At 41.7% G+C, this 21,802-nt stretch overlaps 2 protein-coding genes across 11 annotated transcripts in view; one reads left to right on the top strand and one right to left on the bottom strand.

Moving 5' to 3' along the window:
- TANC1 (tetratricopeptide repeat, ankyrin repeat and coiled-coil containing 1) overlaps positions 1 to 9,179 on the top strand; it is a 57,119-nt gene extending 47,940 nt beyond the window's left edge. For all 8 annotated transcript variants that reach the window (XM_064718902.1, XM_064718901.1, XM_064718900.1 and 5 more), the window contains 8 exons: positions 1,127 to 1,260; positions 2,004 to 2,127; positions 2,241 to 2,416; positions 3,439 to 3,571; positions 4,378 to 4,469; positions 4,891 to 5,037; positions 5,489 to 5,589; positions 6,446 to 9,179. In XM_064718902.1, coding sequence (XP_064574972.1) covers positions 1,127 to 1,260; positions 2,004 to 2,127; positions 2,241 to 2,416; positions 3,439 to 3,571; positions 4,378 to 4,469; positions 4,891 to 5,037; positions 5,489 to 5,589; positions 6,446 to 7,802 — 2,264 coding nt within the window. In that variant the 3' untranslated portion in view covers positions 7,803 to 9,179. The remainder of the gene's footprint in view (positions 1 to 1,126; positions 1,261 to 2,003; positions 2,128 to 2,240; positions 2,417 to 3,438; positions 3,572 to 4,377; positions 4,470 to 4,890; positions 5,038 to 5,488; positions 5,590 to 6,445) is intronic.
- Positions 9,180 to 9,187: 8 nt separating this feature from the next.
- WDSUB1 (WD repeat, sterile alpha motif and U-box domain containing 1) lies at positions 9,188 to 20,026 on the bottom strand. Of its 3 annotated transcripts, none has more exons than XM_064718910.1 (11): positions 19,575 to 20,026; positions 17,775 to 19,478; positions 15,983 to 16,167; positions 15,035 to 15,127; positions 14,232 to 14,325; positions 13,929 to 13,962; positions 12,975 to 13,015; positions 12,785 to 12,891; positions 11,681 to 11,860; positions 10,873 to 11,007; positions 9,188 to 9,599 (listed from the first exon to the last, which is right to left on the bottom strand). In XM_064718910.1, the coding sequence occupies exons 2-11, from the start codon at positions 18,170 to 18,172 to the stop codon at positions 9,445 to 9,447; spliced, it is 1,422 nt and encodes a 473-aa protein (XP_064574980.1). In that variant the 5' UTR covers positions 18,173 to 19,478; positions 19,575 to 20,026; the 3' UTR covers positions 9,188 to 9,444. The 3 variants fall into 3 exon arrangements, with proteins under 3 accessions (XP_064574980.1, XP_064574981.1, XP_064574978.1); XM_064718911.1 differs by having other exon boundaries at positions 17,775 to 18,187; XM_064718908.1 differs by having other exon boundaries at positions 17,775 to 20,026.
- Between the last annotated feature and the right edge of the window lie 1,776 nt (positions 20,027 to 21,802).

Below are 21,802 nucleotides of genomic sequence, written 5' to 3'. Positions count from 1 at the left end.
AATTGTGGAAATACAGTGCTTAAGTTTTAGTGTGGAATTTTATGGGATTCTCTGTCTGAGAACCTTTGTTTAAATATCATTAGTTTTCAGGAAGTGCTGGGCCATAGCCTCATTTGTTCTGCTTAGGCAGTGGAAGGAGAGACCTGCCTTTGGGCACCTGGGCAAGGCCAAATGTGGTTTTTAAGGAGAACTGCAATGGCTGCACTGCAGTTCCCTGGTGGGCCTCGAGTGGCATCTCCATGCCATGGTCACAGCCGAGGGAGGGCACTGGGTGATGCTCAGTGGCCTCTCACATCCTAGAGAAGCACATGTGCTCCGTTCCTGCACGTGTGCAAAACCCTTGCTGCAAATCCAGCAAATTCCAAAAGCCATTTATCTGTTTCTAAGTTAATTTTTTCTTCAGTATTTTCCTGTCAGTACTTTTTATTGAAATCCTTGCATAATACATTGGGAATCTTCACTCACTGAGGAAGTGAACTCCCTAAAAGGGGGATTTTTGAACAAGACTCAAGTCTTTGCTTGTAATATTGATATCCATAACAGTTACTTTCCAGTTGTTCAGCTCTAAACAGTTGTTATAACTGTTGCACAGTGCAGTTTCATCAACTGAGGAGGGAATGGATAAGATAAGTGCTAAAAAAGAAAAATGTACTTCTTCCTCGACTGTTTGTAATTTCCTTTACTTTCAGCATTCATTGGAATTTTAAACAAAAAATCTAATTGACCATGTTTGAAAATGATAAAAATTAATAACAGTAAATTCACCATTTAACTCACTTCTTAGAAAAAAATGGAAGTTACTAGGCTTTAGAAGCTGGAGGAGCAAGTCCTTTGCTGATTCTTGCATAAGTCACACGTTAACTCATTTTTTAATACTTGTTGGCATGACTGGTGGGGCTTCAATACAAACAACAAAATTTAAATTTCAAATTCTGTTTAAATATGAGCAAAATAGAAGAAGGGGGAAAATTATGATGGGGAAAGTATTTTCTTTTTTTGTTCTTTTTAGCTTTCAGTAAGTGTGACAGTGAAAAGCTGAAAGAATGGGGATTCAGTAACACTGACATGTTGTGCATGTGTGCAAAGGCCACGTGAGGCAGGATGCTGATGCAGATGCTCTCTCTAGCCCTGACAGCTGCTGCGGGACGAGGGAAGCTGGAGGTGTGCCGCCTGCTGCTCGGGCACGGCGCGGCCGTGAGCAGCCCCAGCAGGAGAGGCGCGGCCCCGCTGCTCTGCGCCGTCCGCCACGGCCACTGGCAGGTCTGGCTGCTCTGGGACCCTCGGGGAGGTGGCCCCTCATTCCCCCCGTCTCTGGTTGTGCCCATAATTAGTGCCAGTTTGCTAATACATGTCTGCATCTGCTTCAGAGGGATGTGCTCAGAAGCTTCACTTCCAAACCCTTTGTCTCCCTGGAAATAACTTAAAAAGCACATTGGCATCACAACAGTCTTAGTTACAATATACCTGAAAAATAATGTGAGTTTAAAATATTTTATTTCCTAGACCAAGATCAGAGGTGATTTCAGACCTTCTGTACTGCTGCTGTGCAGAGAGAGAACAACCTTGGATTCAGAAGCCTTCCTCATGTGGCCTCTCCTGTCAGGAGAAGGCCTTGAACTGCAGTCAGGGCTTGAGCTACATAGAACTTCTCAGTGGTTGCCATAAATACCACCTTAGTCTTCTTTGTTAAAAGTTCATGGTATTATGGCTGAAATCTCAATCTGCCAACTTAATAAAATCCTAGAGTTGGTAAAATTGGAAAAGCCCTCCAAGACCATCGAGGCCAGTTGCTCCCCAGGACTGCCCAGTAGCCCAGTAGCCCCTGTCCTGAACTGTTACGCCCACATGGCTTTTAAATCCCTTCAGGGATGAGGCAGGTGGGAATTCCACCCCTGCCCCTGTGCCAGGGCTGGACAGCACTTTCTAAGAAATTCTCCTAATATCCAATCTAAACCCCCTCTGGTGCATGGAATGTATTTTTAAATTGATATTTTCTGTTTCAGATCGCTAAACTTCTAGTGGAACATGGGGCTGATGTGAATTTAAGTGATAAGCAAGGCCGGACACCACTGATGGTGGCTTCTTGTGAAGGACATCTGAGCACTGTGGAATTTCTCCTTTCTGAAGGTAGAAAATAAATAGCAGATTACAGCTGCACCAGGGATTGCATCTGGGTGAGTTAAGGAATTTTTCCATTTAAACAGAGAATCTTCATAACAAAGTTCATATTAATTTTACAGGTGCAACTGTTTCATCTCTGGACAAGGAAGGACTGACAGCTCTGAGCTGGGCATGTCTGAAAGGCCACAAGGAAGTAGTTCAGTATTTAGTAGAGAAAGGTGCAGCAACTGATCAGACAGACAAAAATGGACGAACACCCCTAGACTTGGCAGCTTTTTATGGGGATGCTGATATTGTAAGTATAACAAAACATAACATTCGAGAAAAAGTTAAAAAAATTTAGGATTTACAAAAAATATTGCCTACCAAAATAGGAAATTTGGGGAAGTAACCAAGAGGGTTACACTGCTCTCATCTTGACTGCAGTGAAAATGTTTGCTAGCATTTTCTAGATAGATAGAAGCCCAGAATTACACTGCAAACCCACAGAGGTCCCTTCTCAGGGTCCTGATCAGTTGATGCCTTTGTAGATGAAATACCCCAAGAAGAGGTGTAAGAAGAGGAAGGGCACACTCAGGTCTGTGTGTGCTGTGGACAGATCCAAGAGGTCAGCAAGGAACTAGAACAGCACACGCAGCCTCCCACACTCACTCACATCTGTGTTTCTGCAGCTTGCATACACAAGGTCTGTTTCAGCTGCTGCTGTGGCATGTAACTCACTATAGCATGTTGTCCCATTCAGCCTTTGTCTGAATTAACTTGAAATTGTAAGTCCTCAGGTTCCATAGTAGCTTTGGTAGTTTTCAGACATTGTGTTTTTGCCTGTGACACTGGTACTGGAGGCTCTGCTGGAGAATGAGGGGTGTCCAGGCTCCTTCCTGTCCCTGGCTTTGCTGTAGGTCGTTGTCCTGGAGCAGTGCCAGCTCCCATTTCCCTGCCTGGAGCGGTCCCTTCAGTGGGTCTGTGCTCAGCTGCTGGCCAGGCCGGGACAGGGACAGCACCAGTAAAGAGGTCCTTGTGCAGGCCCATGGCTGTGGGTCATGGGGCTTGTCCATGGGCAGGACTGTTGGTGCCTCTTCCCTTACAAGATCACTGCTGGTGGCACTTGAGCAAGTAATAGTCATGGGAAAGAGCTGCTGCTTCCCTCCAGCCTGCCTGTGCTGTGGTGCCTTTGGTGGGTTTTAGATGGCTGTGCTCTACTCAGCAGCATATGCTCAGTGTGTTTCAAAGAAAATTACATGGTACCTTAAATATTTCCGTGGTCTGCCTCTCATACCAGAAGCCATGTTACAAAGCATGTTTCATTTCTTCTCCCAGGTGCAGTATTTGGTGGAGAAAGGAGCAATGATTGAGCACGTGGACCACAGTGGCATGAGGCCACTGGACAGAGCGATCGGCTGCCGCAATACCTCCGTTGTGGTCATGCTGCTGAGAAAGGGAGCCAAGCTGGGTTAGTGAAACTGCCCTGCACCGTGACAAACAACTGGGTTCTGCTCTGCCAGAATTAGTTATTTCTGTAAAGTAGATTAAATAAAACACCAGGTTTTTGCAGGCTGTCTGGTTTGCAGGTGCCCGCCTAAGATAAACAATCTCCTTTAAAGGCAGACACACAGGACACCCTTTAGAAGGGAGGAAACGCAAGGACTTTTATTCTGCTCCTTCTTTGATGTGTGCTGATGGTGAGGTCTGGAGGAGTCACTGTATATGGTTACTCTGCCTTAATATATTGCCTTAAGACAAGAAAATGGTGATTGTGCTATTACTGACACATAATTGTGGCACTATTAATGATTTAGATTAGGAATTTTACTTTTAAATAACGTTTTTCTAATAAACTATAAACTATGTATTTTTGCAAAGGGTAGGGCAAAGAAATGTAAATTATGTATTGCCAGTAGGCAAGTATATGATGCAGTTGTTTTTGTGATAATTACTGAATATTTAGTACATTTGAATCACTATTTCATATTATTTGGGTAGTAAATATGATCAAATACAGGTTCTTACTTAGGCCTGAATTTAATTGTGACTTCTATACATTCCTTCACGGGGTGAAATGTATCAGGCCATCTAATACCTGGCTGCTGTCCAGGTGGTGGCATAGATGCATTTTAAATGTGTACACTGTAATTATGATGATCATAGTAATACTGGTTCCATGTAGGTGGAATATATGCTGAAGTAGGACCAGGCTTTCTACTGTGGTAGACAGTAGGAACACACTTTTGTCACAGAGCCTTAAATTTTAACTTGCAGGAAATGCAGCGTGGGCAATGGCCACCTCCAAACCCGATATTCTCCTGATTCTTCTGCAGAAGCTGATGGAAGAAGGAAATACACTCTATAAAGTAGGTGGATTTTTCTTTTTTTCTGGCAGCAGAACATTGGACTTCTGCCTGAAGATAGACTGAATGCCTTTATGCCTCCTTTTCAGTTATATAATCTAACATATTACTAATCTGTTTAAAACAGAGTAGTAATATATCAGATTATATGATTTTTTTCTGGTAGTAGTAGTAGTGCAAATATTTTCCTTGTCAAATACCATTAAACATTTGAGTTCAGAAAGGGATACAAACTCTGATTATCATGCAGGCTCTCCCTATGCTTTTTTGAAGAGTAGTTCACACTGTGTATATTTATTAAAAAATCTCTGTGTTTTCTACTCGAAGGGCATCTCTTGGTAGATGTCAAATATAAATATGCTTTTTGAACAGTATTGCAATATTGGACATTTGTGAAAAACCTCTTGTTCCCTAAAATTTGCAGAAAGGCAAGATGAGGGAAGCAGCACAGCGCTATCAGTATGCATTGAGGAAATTCCCAAGGGAAGGGTTTGGTGAGGAAATGAAAGCCTTCACTGAGCTGAGAGTTTCATTATACCTGAACTTGTCACGATGTCGCCGCAAAACAAATGTAAGCTCTTGCTGTTAGTCTGCTGCCTCTCTAGCATTGGGAATCTGAGACTTATATCCTACTGCATTGCTTTGTTGTATGTGGACATCTGTCTGTACTATTTTAGAATCCTTTTCACTATATCTTGATCTTGGGCTTTTTCATGTCAATAAATGGGTGGCTTATAAGATGAGGGCATGTTGTCATGGGGGATCTGGTACTGCTGGTCTTACATCACGCAGTTATTGTGGAATAATGAACTGCTGGATCTTTGTAGTACTTTTAAAAGACTGAATGCAAAACACTGCTACCTTTGTTATCAACCAGCAGAGCCAGGTGCCATGGCTGTGCCCATGTGAGCAAATACCTGCCCTTGCAGCCTGGGGCTGGCTGCGCTCCTGGAGCCATGACCCGCAGCTGGCAGCTTGCTGTGGCTGGCGCTGTGTAAGGGTGTGTTTGATTCCTTTGTTAGGATTTTGGAATGGCTGAAGAGTTTGCTACCAAAGCCTTGGACCTGAAGCCTAAGTGTTACGAGGCCTATTATGCCAGAGCGAGAGCCAAGAGGAACAGCAGGTACTGCAGAGATTTTTTTTTTCACTTGCCATTTTTAACAACTTGTTCTTTTCTGCTAGTTGCATTTCAAATTTGCAAAGAAAAAATTATTTTTTAGTGCACTTTACATCTGTACTGGGTCTCTCTTATCAGATAAAGCCAACCACATCCAAATAGTGATACTGAATACTCTGTAATACTTATGAGACAGTCCAGAAAGTAACAAATTCATATGAAGAGGGATTATTTTAAATGTAACAGTGAATAGGTCTGCTGCTCCACATGACTCAGCAGAATGTGACCAGCAGTGTGCCACCCAATTCCAGCACTTTATTATTTATTGCCAAGCTTACAGTTTATTACTGGCTGCTTTGATAGGAAATAATATGATGAATCATCAGCAGTTGAAGACAAAAATAAGGGGAGAGAGGAGGAACTATCTCTTTAGGTTGAAAGAATAACAAACTATAGTGGTGTAGCTGAAGTACAGGAAGAGGTGCCTTTTTGATTCACCACATCTTTTCTAAACATCAATAAACGGTCATGAAGCAGAGTTCAGCAGGTTCCCTTCTCTAGAGGTAACTGTGGAAGAGCTTGTGAGACAAATTGTCAGTTCCTGAGTTCCAGAGAGTTCTTCTGCCTGCCTGCATGGGGTATCAGGATACTTTAGGGAAACATTCAGGGTTGGGTCTGTGCTTCCACCTTAGTTAAGAAGTTCCTGAGGTGGAGATTTTCCAGTTGTAATTTGTCACCATTTGCAGCAGGAAGCAACAAATCAGGACATTTGGCAAAAAGGGTGGAGGTGGATTAGTAGTAGGCAGTGCTGGGACACAGATTTGCCCCAGTTTTCATTATTTACGTACTTGTTCCTAAACAGAAAACTACTTGCTGCTCTCTCTGACCTACGGGAAGCCACTCAGATATGCCCCAGCAATCAGGAGATAAAACGTCTCTTGGCTCGGGTGGAAGAGGAGTGCAAGCAGTTCCAGAGAACACAGCACCAGAAGCATCAGTGTCCACAGCTGCTTGAACACACCAGCAATTCAGATAATGAGGAGGAAGGAAGTGTATCAGGTGATAACTTCAATCTTCAAGACAGGGAAGATGAGCTGCCACACCCCAGTGGATCTGCCTCTCCTCCACAAAGGCTGCAGTGTTCCTCTGCTGCTTCATTATTTAGCAGGACCCTTCAAGAAGGTGTTCAGAAAGCTCAGTGTGTGTCTCCTCAAAGCAGAACAAGCAACAAGTACCTGAGAGAGCCAGGTTTGATTATGCAGCCAACAAAGCAGGCACAGATTGTAAAAACAAATCAGCATCTGAGCTCCATCCAGCCTGGATCTAAACCAGGAAGCAGTCAATGTAGCACCAAGCCACAATCATCTTTGCAGCATCTTTCCCACAGTCCCATGCCCATCCGGCACTGTGGAAGTCAACAGGTGGATGAGACAAACATATTTTCATCTGGAAGCATTTCCACAGATCCCACTGCTGAACTGCACAATGAGAAGTTTGTGCCCAGCCAGCGTTCACATCCACAGCATCATGAGACTCTCTCTTCTCGTTCTTTTGCTTGTAAATCTAAACCTAGTGACACATCAACAGCCTCTGCTCCAATGAATTTCAGTGACGCGAGGCAGCAAAGCCCTGTACCCAGCGGTGGCTCTTCTGGCTCTCCATCCAGTAGTGTGATTCTTGCCAGCTCATCAAGCAGCTTCACTTCAGCCAGCAGTTTGTCAGGCAGTGTTAAGGGGCTGGGCCCAGATGTTCGACTCAAGGAGACCAACATCAGTCAAGCTCAGGGCACTGAGCACCGACCTCGCAGTACCCCGTTTATGGGAATCATGGACAAGACTGCAAGGTTTCAGCAGCAAAACACACAATCTAGTCGCACTTGGCACTCTCAGGCAGCAGAGGGATTGTCCACAAACATTGCTTCTGCAGGCATTCAGCCCTCCAACCTGGAGCAGTTCTCAGTTAAACACTACCCAACGAAGGGATCCTCTGCAGGTGCTGCCCCTGGAGATGGCAGCCAGAGCAGCATGCAAGCAAAAGAACGTGAGGAGCTCACGTGCCAAACCCCTTCCCACTGTACAGAGAGCAGATCACCCAGCCAAGGTTCTCATTTATACCCCGATGCTGTAGCCAAACTGCCACCCCACAGCACTCAGGACGGCCACCTCAGTCACGGCACCACGGCAAAACCAAAGCGCTCGTTCATTGAATCCAATGTATAAATACTGTTCTGTACATTGACAGGGTAGACTTGGCTCACAGCATCACAGGGTCTGACTGCTCTACCAAACACTGCCTGCCTGGGCATGGCTGGGTCCCAGGGAGCAGTCTTTAATGGGATACAACCACTTCCAACTGTTACTGCCATCACAGGGCAGTGACAGTAACTGGAATAACAAATTAGTGTAGAAAGACTTAATTAGGTTGGCCTAGGAGCTCGAGCAGAGAAATCCTTTCTCTCACATGTTACCATTAAATAAGCCTTTCCTTTCACATATGGCTTCAGTCCTGGCTTTTGGTTCTCTTGCATCTCACACATAGTACTCGTGCCTCTCAAATGCTTACGTGCTGGTGTCTCACAGCAGCGCTAAGGGCGATAATCTGCTGCAGAATACTCACATCTGTACATGCATGCATTTTTTTCAAATCAAATTATTTTATCACTTTTCTAGTGGGATCTAATTTGGGTTGCATGATGTACATTTAGGAAGCATAAATAATTTGTGTATGAGTAAACTATAAGCAGCCATGCTTTGATGTGTAAATAAAACTATTTTTAGTAAATAGAAGAAATTAAATAAAATGAGTGACATTTGCATGTGTATTGGGAGGCTTTGACCATATTGGTTATTGCACTGAAGAACACACTATTATGGCCTATTAACAATAATCGCACTTTATATAGGGTATCTAATCACCTTTCGGTGCTATCTTAAAGCAAAATGATTTATTGTTTATTTGTGAAAAGGTACAACAACTAAATGCTTAGTAAATGTTTTTATGGGAAACCCAAGAAAGGGATGGAGTGAATGTGAAAGTTTGAGGAACAGCGTATGTGCAGTTGCAGGACAGGATGAAGTTGAGACGTTGGTTTTTTTAAGGAAATGAGGATTCTTATTGGCAAGGACATACTGGAACTGAAGTGCTGCAATGACATTCCTGTGAGTGCAATTCAATTGGAGTGCTCAGCTTTATATTCTTCCCATCATGCTTGATTACAGTGTTCTGTAAACAGCTGTACCCAGCTCTACACATCCTTTTGCAGTTTTGTATCATTACACTTTAGCTTATTTATTGTTTACTGTTTCTTTGATATTTTGTACAAGTCCCATATTAGTCTTGTCCTGTAGTTCTATTTTTGCACAGCTACTGTACTCTTTCCATACAAAATAAAGATTATTAATATACCTGTGGGATGAGATGCAGTCCCTGATGGTTACAGGAGAAACTCTCTCCTAGCTTTTCCAACTACGTGTCCAGTAATGGGGAACAGAGAAAGACACATTTTGGTTTGTTAGAGTAGAAAAAGAAATACAGATCCTGTACTTTGCTATTTCTTACCTTCTGAAAGACTGACTTGGCAAGATGAACACTCAAAACTCATAAATGTAGTAAAAAGTATAAGAAAATTTTATTTGAAAAACTGAGTTTGAGTACTTGATTCTTAAACAGAAATACCACAAAGTAGAACTACCAGGAACTTAAAAGTTGTTCTGGGAGTTTGCACCAGTGAAGGTCGAACCAGCCACAGATAGAAGAGAAAGACAAGTTTTGCTTTCCATTTGTTTCTGATACAATTAATTCCTCCAGCTGCATAAAATTTCAGTTAATTTTAACAAACAATTTCAAGATTAAGTGGTTTAACTATTTCTGCTGAGTCTCTAGCCAGCGACTAATGGCCATTTTTAGTGTTCTATTTGGTATGAGAGTAAGCGAGTGCAGAGGAAGATTTGTCATGGGACTCGATCGTCTGTTGCTGATCCAGTTTTCCATTGCTTCCCTTTCATAGGAATAGCCGTCTGCAAAGAAACCATCAACACAAGCTCATATTACAGAGGCTTGGGCACTGAGGCACTGTGTAGTTTAAATGTAAAAGGGGAGGAAATAAACACATGCAAACACGAAAATTGAGATCTAGAATAAGTACACTGTATGTGAAATCTTTACTGTGGATATAAACAGTTCTGTCTAGTTTCATATATCTATCTCTGCCTGCAGAGCACCAAAATATATTATGCACAAGTTAAATATGATTTTCTTTTCAGTTTGAATGATCCATAATGTGAAATAAAAGCTCTTACCATCAATTGCCTAACACAGTTAAAGCCTTCTGCTTTGCTGAACAGGGGCCTTGTCCACCTGGCTGCCCCAGCCCTGAGCTGTGCCTGGGCAGAGCCCTCACCACCTGCCCAGGTTCAGGGCTTTGGCTCTTAGAGTTTGTAGCTGAACCATCTGATCCTTAAAGAGCAAAAATTAGGCCCCAGGAACACCTGTGGTACAATACAAGCCTGGGCCCTAGGCCCCTCCTCTTGTCTCCTTACTCCTTATTGAATAAAGCAGCTATCCCTCCAGTAGTTAGCAAATGTCTTCATATTTTGGCCATTTCACTTCTCAGAAAACTGCCTAATACCTCAGAACTGGATGAAGTTAGCTACTGTTTACAGAGCAACAAAAAAAAAAAAAACTGATCTGATGTTGTTTGTGTGCTCACCCTTCCCCTCTTCCCCCAAGAATAGAACTACAAAACACTAGTTCTTTATAAAATGTTTTAACTACATAACACCTTATGCTGCTGACATATCACAGTTCCAATGGCTGCTGCATTTATAGGAGTGTGCTAAGCACAGAAATGAGCCTGGAGTTTTTGGTTGTTTTTGTTTGGTTTTTTTTCTGTTTAGTTTTTTTGGTTTTGTTGTTGTTTTTTGTTTGGGTTTTTTGGTTTGTTTTTTGTGGGGGGCTGGTTTGTTTGTTTCCTTTTTGCCCCAATGAATGCACACTTCCATTTTGCATTTACTGAGCCAACACTGTAATTAGGCTTGTAATTATATTTACAAAGGCACATAAAGGGAGGCACATTAAGAAAAGGAGGGAGTTGCTTGATACAGTATTTTTCTCCATATCAGACCTGTAATTCAGCAAATCAAACATTTATCACAATTCTGGTTTATTGCAACAGCTATTTAGAATAGTTTATCTTTCTAGGTCTGCTGTTAAATAGATGTGAGAATACAAAAATGGGCCTATCTTTACCCTCAAGTAATTAGTTTTAGTCCATGTCACGTAGAGACATACCTGTGGCAATGACAGGATCTTTCATCAGCTCTCTTGTTATAGGACATAGGAACTCATCAGGAACAGAAACCGAGGTCATTGTCATCCTCAGTTCTTCAATTTTCTGGAGAACTTTACTGCGCAGCCCTAGAGACTCTGAAAAATTATTTGTACATGAAGTGGACAGCACAGCAGGTGAGGCAGAGAGGTCAGGTCTTGGAATAGTCAGCATCTATGTTAAGGAGCCATAGCTCCATCTCAGCACCCCTAAACCAAAAGCCTGCAGCCAGCCCTGGCTCCCACTGCAGTCAGCTCTGCCACAGGTTCTGTCTCCTGCCGTGCAACAGGAACTTTGGGTAGTAATGAAAACGAGCAGTAAAACAGCGGAGGTGCAGCAGAGCAGCGGCCTGGGGGCCGTGCAATTGACCCGACAGAGCGTGAGCACTTCTGCAGACTGATAGGAAAAACTATAGAGTACCCTATTTACCAAAGTGAGAAACGTGAATTATAGAGAAAAGCTGAAATTCCTTTTCCACAGCTTAATAATACAAGATCAAACAAAGAAAACTGAAACAAAATCAGGTAAGACCATTTAACAGTATCATTAGTGGAAGTGCATTGTATGTCTCCAGGTATAAGCAAACACACACACAAAAAAGGAATACTGTGGACAATGTAAAATAAGGGGGTTTTTAACAACCCTGGAAATGAAATAAAAAAGGCATTTCAGGGGGGAAAAAATCCATGTATGGAACTCTTAACTTGCTTTCATTCCAACATTTCAAAGTACTCTAGAGATTAAAAACTATTTGGATTTCAATACTCTTACCAATTTTTAATTCATTAGCAAGACTTTCCTTAGTAAGATTCAGTAGTTCCTTGCCATCAATATTATTCATTTTGAAAAGTCCAACAAAGTCTGCTAAATCCTGTGCACACAGCCAGGCTGAAACATCATCCTCTGACCAGTCCTCAACAGCCACCTTTGATTCATTTTCTACAGTACCTCCTTTGAAAATGAAAAAGAGTTAAAAAACAAAACAAACCCAAATTAAAAACAAACAACACTATCCTCCCTCCCACACAAAAAAAAACCTCACCACAATCCCCCAAAAGCAAACAACAATGAAATTCCCAGCTCAAAGAAACAATGTCATTAATAGATCCTGGTTTTAAGTGTTCTCAGTACTATACATTCTTCAACTAAGAAAATAAATGCTTCTTAGAGATTCTTTTGTGAGGGAGGGCAGTAATTTGGGTTTACCTTTTACCTGTCAATTTTCAAAGTTTAGAGGAATTTAATCTCTTAGATGCCTACACTTCTGTCAAATTTGAATTTAACAAACAACCAGAAAAGTGCTAACAGACACTGGAATCACCTTGCACATCCTTAGAAGGCACACCAAAATCCAAACTTACTGTTGTGCTTTGAAAAAAGACAAAATGTACCTTTGTTCCACACACTTGAGGTACTGGTGTAATTTGCACCATTAGTTATTCTATAATAACAGCACTAATGTCATCTGTACAATTAGTTTTTCACCTATAACAACTGGTAAGGTGCATTTCTAATTGACAATTACGCTTGCAATTAGCATATTTGCAACTCATCACAAATTACAGGTGTCCAAGAAGTGCTTCAACACTGGCACTAACATTCACCTCTTAAATGCCAAAAAATAAGCAATTGCAAATATCAGAAAAACAGATAGACCAAATTAATAAAACTAAGATACGTCTAGTATTTTTTTATTTACAAAACAACAAAAAGAGAATACCTCTTCTGGGCATTACTCAGGTTATTTAGAAGATAAAAAGCATGCACATAATCCTGATGTTACACATTAAGTGCAGGCAAGAATGAGGGATTTTTGCATCTTCAGAAGGTGTTTTGAATTTAAAAGAACAGACTTCAAATACCTCACACACTGACCTGGACAGGGTTGTTTAAGGTCAAGCTGCCATATGTGCACAGTTTTATCCATTGAGCCTGTGGCAAGTAAAGGACTACGTGGTGCAAAAGCACAAGTTGTAACGTATCTACAAATAAAAAAAAGTCTGAGAATTCATTAGAAAAGGATTTCTTTTATTTATGAAACAGAATAATCATGCTGGTTTCTTACCTTGTATGCTGAGACAAAGTATGAAGGGTATTGCCAGTACTCTGTAAAACAGTTTTTGTGATTTTAAATCATAAAGAATAAAAAAAGTGTTTCTTCACTTGTTTGCTTCCTTTCAAAAGAGGGAATATAGCTTCTTGAAAGGTGACAGAAGGTACCTTCAGAGAAGTTACACAACTTCGACAAAGCTGATCAGCAGCAGAATCAGAAATGCAACTTGAATTTCCTGCTTTAAGCCCCTATTTGATGCCCTGGAGCATTGTTCCCTTGCACAGGGGATTTTGGTGAAAAACTTTAATGCTAATTTAAAAATTGTATCAATACAACAAGTATGTGCAGAGCAAGCTGAATAAGTTTAAAATTTGTTCATCCCTCATTTTCAGCAAAATTATTATTTTTAATACTATAAAGTATTAAAGGTATATTTATCACTTACAGGTGAATCATAAAGGAGATAACAACGTTACTATAGAAAATGTTTAAACAATACATTTTAAAGACATTGTGCTTAATATAAAGATTTTCTTGAATTATTTATTATGCTTCTATTTGCACTTTACATATAACTAACTACAGAATTTCTATGTTCACCATTCCTGATTTTATGTCAAAAGTTACAGTCTTCCATGCTTTGGAAGTAAAGCTAAAGTTAGGATAAAAAAAAAATCCTTCTGCTTCAATGTGAATCTTGTAACACTCATAAGTATGGAATTAATTAACACCCTGCTGCAGAGAAATCAACGGACAAATCCTCACAATGTAAAGAGAAAGTGAGAAAGATTGATCAGCTCTCAGGAGATATTTTTCCTTAGACTCCTTCCCCTCCTGCCCCCAAATGCACAGTAAGCATTTGGCTTCGTATAATTTGTATTCTTTAGTATTTTCTCATTGCTATGACACTGCAGAAGAAACTTAAAGACAACCCCAACATATCCTCTGGTATTATGCTATACTTACAGTTTCATAGATTATGATGCACTTGTCCACAGACCTTAAAAAAATACATTGACATGAAAGTGATGCAGAGAAGGAAAAGGAAAGTGTTTCATTAACTTTCTCCACAATCCAAGATTTCAAACTCAATCACCTACAAGACACAGACTGATTGTAAAGACACTTCAACAGCTCTAGAGGTCACAGAACTATTCCCTAATTATTGATAATAAATATTTAGAAATTTTTAACTCTTTTGAACTTTCTGTTTTACAATATTAAAGCATGAACCTGGACAGCCTAACATTTCAACAAGGTGCTGCTTACCCCGAGACTACCATCTGTCCGTCACATGAAAATGCACAAGCCAGAACTGGGGCAGAGTGCCCATTCAGTGTGCATTTATACTTTAACTGAACACCTAAAAAAACAAAAAGGTAAATTATTACATATGGCTATATTTGACAAGGCATAACACAAGCTGCTCCAAGAAGCCCAAGGCTCCACCAAAGATGTGACTCTGTGACATACTGTTTACAAAAAAGGGGATAAAAAGATCACAGAGACAACTTCCCCTTTTAATATCTCAAACTTTATCACTTTGTAGTCTTAGCATGTCTCACAAGGTTTTAGATAATTAAATGTGTATCTGGACACACAGTATTTATGCTTACAGACTTTTTTATAAAGGAGATTACAAAAAAGCACCCACTGAAGATATTTTTGGTAATTTACTTAGTCTCTACATTGTAGTTTTTGCAGGAGCCAACATTCTTTTCTCCAGCTCTTATTCAAGGCCCAGGATATACTGAAACATGAAAACAAACTTTTCCCTGGCCAGGCAGATTAAGAGGTTTTAACCTATCAACCCGCTGAAAGGCCACAGTAGAATTTTTTTTAAATCTTTACTTACAATACTTGTTAAATAGATTGCTAAATAAAATCTACATGGCACAGCATCACAAAGTGCTGAATGCCTTAGCTGTTCTCCAGCTAATAATTAAAAGAAAACTTTCTTTTGTGGTTAGTTTGGCTGTGAATCCAGTAGTACAAATTTGAATTTTTTTTTATTTAAATTGTCACTAAAGACCTAAGACATTGGTAAATCCAAAAAACATTTCTATACAAACCTGAGAAATCTGCAAACAAAATAAGCCAGAGTTTGATATGATTATCTTGTCCACAGGAAGCCATCTGGAAGTATTTGAATCCATTTTCACTATCTGACAAAATTAAAATACATAAATGGGAGTCAGAAACATTGAAAATAAGAGCACATCAGTAAAGTACATCAGCATAAAAATCATTGCAGAAGTTCTAAAACAGTTTGGACGTAAGAAATAGGTATCATTATACTCTTTTCTGAATAAGTAGATTAAGACCAGAGCTGTACTCATGTTTTAAACTTTCTTGGTGAGAAATGTTTGAATCCTCTGATTATACTGCTAGAGTCTTTAAATCTAAATTATATGGTTGTATGTATTTTTTCTACAGTTGCACAATTCTCAAAATTAACCAGATATGCATACAAAATTTGAGAGTATCTGACAGGGAATTTTCATGCTTTTATACATTCAACTTTTCACTTTTATAAACTGACATTTCATGACTGCAGTCCAGCCAAACACTCAGTAAATACTGCATTAAGTGTGAAATTCCTCTAAATGACAAAGTCAGGTGCAGGAAAATAACCTATCTGTTCATATTCCAAAGTTCAAGCATTTAGCTTATTAGATTTACAGCTCTCTGCACTGTTTTAATCCAGTCCTGCTCCTTGGGACCCAAAGTATGAAAGAGACAAGTGGGAATGGTAATCAAACACTGCATCTCCTAACACCCTTGTCTGCCATGGGGGCAATCAGCTACTCAAAGTTACCACCTTGTCTGTTGACCTAGTACATCCCTTGCCACCAACCTGACCACAACCTTTACTTAAGAATATCCAGAATATTTCAAAACATCACAAGGTCATTTGTATCTTGAGCACCAAGGGCAAAAATAATACAAAAACAAGAGCTAGGGAGAAATAAACATCTCTTTTTGAAAATGTTCCTCCTCTGATGAGTTGAATAACTAACCAGATACTGGATGTGAAGAAATATCACAGCAGGTAACGCCAAGATCATGTGCTTTTTCATTACACAGGCATCTCATTTTATCATCCCAAATGGTTAAATCACCACTAGATGATCCAGTGACAAAGAAGTTTCCATTGGGAGAAAATGCACAAGCCATCAAAGAACCATCTTTAACTTTCCCAGATCTGAAAAACAAGAGTACACAGGATTTGAATTTAGAGTAGGTAAGGTTCTACAAAGTGACCTCTCAAATGCAGTCTGATGCAATAAGCCAAACTCTTCTATGGTTTGCACTTTGGAACTAGCTAACAGAGGAAAAAGAAACTCAAACCAACTATGAAAGGAGAGCAAAATGAGCTCTGCAGCAGGGACCAGACCGGCTCTTTGACAGCAGGAGGAAAAAATATTAGACGGAGGCCCAAGGCAATAATTTTAACTGAGAGATAAAATAATTTTGAAACTAAAGACAATTTGCATGGATTTAACACTTAAAAGGCACAATGCACTGTTAAAATTCTATAGCAGGATACATTTTAAAAGTCAAAGATAAATATACAACTGTAATTAACACAGATTTCCATCATGTACACAAACAAGGGGGAAAAAAGACTGACAATTCTTCTGTTTTAGAGACAAAAGAGAACACCTAATAGCCCATATGATAAGGTGTACCTGAGTGGTATACTTGGTGATTTATGATGTAGGATTAATTTTGCACCATTTGAACACAAGAGAAAGCAAGATGGAAAAGAAATTATGTATTTTAATTAAATCAGCCAAAGCACTTTGCAAAACTGACCTTCAAAGAAAATTTCTAGCAGATATGGAAGTGTGGTCAACCCTCAGGAAGGCAGTGGGGTCAACCTGATGTGCTTTATACTACCTGATAACCTAAAGTTAATGGAAAGAATCTCACTCCTTTTAATGGACACCAGATCCAGCCAAGCGTGCACAGTTGAGTCTTTGAGTGCGGGGAGAAAATCACAGAACTATTTACTCTGTCATCATACTTCGCAGGACAGCTGCTAATGCTCTTTTACTGACAGAAATTTTATTTACTGCCAGAGGTGTCAACTTAATGTCACAGAAGACAAGTCAAATTTTACTCAATGTCACACTAATCAGACCCACGACTTTCTAAAAAGCATTGTCTCCCTTAATTCTTTTATTAAGAATATTATCAACTCCACTACAGTGCTTCCCATTTTTATATGTACAATCCTTTTTCTTTAGTGTAGCTTTTACAACTTTCATTCTTTCACACAAGAAGTTGCTGACTCTGCTCTGAAAGCAACAGTAAAATAAATAGCATTGTGCATGCATTTAAAATTTGCAGGCCAAATACCAGTTTTGTAACTTACTACTGAACAGGAAATAGAGACCAGCAAGAAATACACACAAGTCAACTTCTTTCCTGTTGTTTACATGCACCATAGAACTTATTTAAATAGCCACCTTACTTCACAATCTGAACTGTCAATTACAACAGCTGAGTAGACAAGGAACAAATTTTATGTAATTTTATTATCATTATCATATATATATTTAGTCGCTGACAAAAGAGTGTAGTAAAATGCTTTCTCATTTTCATTGTTTAACTTAAAAAACCAAAAAGCTACTTAGCACTTCTCCCTCTCCTATGGATAACCTTTAGGTCATCTAAATCCTATCCCCGTTTTGTTGTGATATCCATCAATGGTGTAAGTCTACCTATCTCGTACACCGCAGAGCATACCGCTTGAACTATATTCACCTCAAAACAAACATTCGCCAGCAGACAGGCGGCACTCACCGGTGCAGCTGCAGGGACCGCACGTCCCAGAGCACGGCGCTGCCGTCCGCCGCCCCCGCCAGCAGGAAGGGGCCGTGCGGGGAGAAGCGGCAGACCCTGACGGGGCTGGCGCCGGGCTGCGGCAGCACGGCCAGCCGGCGGCCGTCGCGCGTGTCCCACAGCGCCGCGCTGCCGTCCGTGGAGCACGAGGCCAGCAGGCGCCCCGAGGGCGAGAAGCAGCAGCAGTGCACGGCGTACGTGTGGCCTGCCAAGGGCGAGTACGGCAGCTCCGCAAAGTCGCTCAAAGAATAAACGCGGATCGTTTTGTCCAAGGAACAAGTAGCCAAGCACGATGATGAGAAGGCACAACAACTGACATCATCACTATGATCTGATAAAGTGCGAATTAATGTCGCCATTTGAAAAAAAAAAATCTGAAAAAGATTTAAGGAGACTTAATTTTCCTGTTTCGTAAATGAAACATACTACCTTAGCAAGACAACTTCTGAAGGAAAAAAAAAGGAAAGAAAAAACTTATTAGCAAAGTAAGATTTTCACCTAGCATTGTTTAAGCAGAGAATCATAAAATCACAGACTGAATTGAAAGGGACCTTAAAGCCATGCAGTTTCACCCCCTGCCATAGGCAGGGGCACCTCCCACCATCCCAGTTGCTCCGAGCCCCATGCAGCCTGGCCTTGAACGCTTCCAGGGACGGGGCAGTCGCAGCTTCTCTGGGCACCCTGTGCCAGGGCTTCACTACCCTCACAGCCCAACCCTGGCCTTCCCAACCCAATCCCTGACTGCCCCAAAGACCCCTCTGTAGCCCTCCCCGTGTACCTGTCCTCACTTGCATCCTTTCCCTTTTTGTTTGACTTTGTCCAAGAGCTCCCTTCTGCTTACTTTCACAGATAGCAACGCTACTGATGGCAAAACATCAGCGCAACACCACATACTTGTGTTGCCAATCCAAAGTTTGACCAGCCTGACTAAAACATTTAAGTCAAAATGTGAATATTAATTGTGTGATCAGCATTGGAACCTCTCCAGAAATTGCATTTGCTGCTACACAGAACAACAAAAGGCAATGTGAACTTCACACGCATTTTTTCAGGATGTAAAACTTCTAGAACCAGTTTAAATTGTATCAGACAAGTGATTTACGCTGCTGAGGTCCAGGAAATCCCCAAAGAGGTACATTCCAACCAGTTATTCCCCATGCTGCAGATCAAGTTCCTTGAGAATAAATGCACAAGTTCCTTGAGAATAAATGCACAAAGCCAAAATGAAGTACCTATAGCTCTTATAAGCTGATTATAATGAAAACCCAGAAATACTATTTATATTGAGTTAACTTATATAATAGTCTGCTGTTTTAGGTAAGTGCTTCATTCTGAATAATAACTTCAGTGCTGAGGCATTTGCAAACAAAACTATTTATACTCACCCTTTTTTTGCATAGAAACATACACACACACACGTTTTATGTATGTGGACATGTAAGTATGTATAAATGCATGCACACATATGCAGAGGTACATACATATAACCTACAGACACAAAGGTACATATGTAAGGAAAAAATACTCATTCTCTTCAGACAGTGTATGGCACACCGATTTAGTTAAAGACAAGATCATTGAATACTACCTACTTTAGCTTCAGGACGCTCAGTTTTACTACCACTCTAAAACCATTAAACAAGTGAAGAAGTATCAATAACATAGCTGCAGAAAGAAAATACGTATTTTCTTTAACTACGAGAAACCTCCGACGAGGTCAGAGAAAACTTAACATCTGGAAAGATGAGCTGAAAAAGGCACCTTGATCTCACTGTCAGGAGACTTTCAGGAGCTCACTGCAGAAAAGCAAACCTAAGAACAAGAGGTTTCAGTATCAATAAATCGACTGAGGGAGCTAGGAGCAGCGGGAACATTCGTCACCAGAGAGATGTTCAGCACCACAGCATCACTTCTGGCAATTACGAATTTTTTCTCATAATCCACAAACCAGCAGCACCGGCCCACGGGAACAGCTGCAGCAATTCTCGACACGGCTGGCAGCCACTTCCCTACTGCTCTTTCCCGCAGCCCAGCCCCACCCAACCCATGGCGCCGCAGCGCGGCCGGGACGCGCCCGGAAGGTCGGCGGAGCCGCCCCGAGCCCCAGTGGCACGTGTCGGGTAAACAAGAGCGTGCCCCGGCTGCGCGATGACCCCGCGGCCGCCAGTCACGGCCCCCGGCCGGCCATGAGGGGACCCCGCCCACGCCGACCGCGCCCCGCCCACGGCGCTCCTGCCTCGGCCCCCCCGCGCGGCCCAGGGAGCTGCGCACGCGCGGGGCTCCCCCGGCCTCTCGGCATGGTGCGCTCCGGGCAGCGCCACTGCGCGCCGGCCGCGGGGGGAACCGGAGCTAGCTGCGGTTCTCGCTCTAGCGCCGCCATTGGCCCCGGCCCCGAGGCGGCGTGGGCGCGGATCGTGCGACCTTCAGCCCTCCGCCCCTCAGCTCCGGCCGAGCCGCACAACAGCCGCCGGCGCTATGCCTGCCTTGGCACGAGCCCTGCGCCTGTGGCACGTTGGCGGGGCCGGACGCGATCCCGGCCACTGCCGCGCCCTCACGTCAGAGCACTGCCCGGCACCAGCCGCGTCCGAGCGGGCAGCGGGGCCGCGCTCTGCGGCTGAGATGGACACGGTGACCGCCTCAGCCCGGCCTCCGCCCGCCACAGGCGCGGCCCTCGAGCAGAGCGAGGGGAGTTCCAGCAAAGAGTGCTCCCCCAGGCCCAGCAGCCGTCAGGGAACTTACACCATCGCCCTCTCCCCACGCCTTCACATACACGCTCAGCAACTTACACATAATAAATGGTTTAGCCGGCACCTACACGTTTTGAGGGAGACAAAGTCACTTTTCTCGGAGTCACTGCGCCCAGGAAGCATTCCGTAAATAACTGGCCTTCCGTGTTTTATAGCATTTTATTTGACTGCACACTCTGTGATCCACGGCTGAAGCCTGGTCTTTCACTGTTCTGAATCCTAGGTGACAACCACTGTTAAAAAGAAGGCTTTAGACCTCTTTAAACATACGTATTTTGATTTTCAGCTGCTTTTTTATCATCCCGTTTTTGCCAAAGAGATGACAACAGACAAAAGAGTACTCACACTCCACCATAGCATTCTTCATTGAGTACCATTACAGTATTTATAAAATAGTAAGTTGAAAGTTTCAGAATAAATTCTGTAAACTAAGACTGGTCATGTTTGTTCAGAAAGTATGAGAGCACACTGGAAAATTTTTCCTCTTAAGAAAACATACAAACATCAACAGGAGAGAAAATTAGCAAAGAGGAAACGTTACCAACGTTTTTCTAGTGGTTAAATCCCTGCTCTTTTCTATGGATCTATGAGGGAATATGCATGACTCAAGCTGGCTATTCAAATATTATATTTCCTGTAAGTTTAATTTTACTGCAAGAGAAATGAAGGCACTGGCTGTTAGCAAGGAAAGTGATACACTGGCCATGTCAAGTTAGAGGTGATGCTTGTCTCACTGTCATCACTCCAGGAGTAGATGTTGCCAACTTCCTGGCTGTTCAGCTGAATTGGGATACAAACTGAAAAAAATGCAACTTGTACTATAGATATTATATGTAGTGTAGCTAGTGACCTGTCTGATATTTCAGAAAACTAATAGGTCTAGTTATTGCAGAGAAAGCATAAACCAGCACAAAATCTGAAAAAAATCATTGAAGAACTAGATTTCTCAATTACCTAAGCGTATTTATAACATCTTCTTACAAGCTTACCATCATAAACTCAAAACATTGATTAATCTTCACATCTCTGGTACATGTCAGCAAACCTCTTTACTGAAGTCTTCAGAAAGGTCATGAAAAGGCACAGAGCAGCCAGTGTGGAAGTTCACGTTAGCATGTAAGACTGACTGACACCCAAATGTGATTTTTTTATTCAAAGTAATAAAGATTATTCTAATAGAACTTTGTAATAAAGTAAATATTACTGAACAAGATATTCTGGGGAGAGCAATGGAAACATTAA

The sequence above is a fragment of the Zonotrichia leucophrys genome, chromosome 7 (genome assembly GCF_028769735.1).
Source record: "Zonotrichia leucophrys gambelii isolate GWCS_2022_RI chromosome 7, RI_Zleu_2.0, whole genome shotgun sequence".
NCBI classification, from domain to species: Eukaryota; Metazoa; Chordata; class Aves; order Passeriformes; family Passerellidae; genus Zonotrichia; species Zonotrichia leucophrys.
The sequence above is the reverse complement of the archived record's forward strand: the minus strand, read 5'-3'. Positions and strand labels throughout refer to the sequence as shown.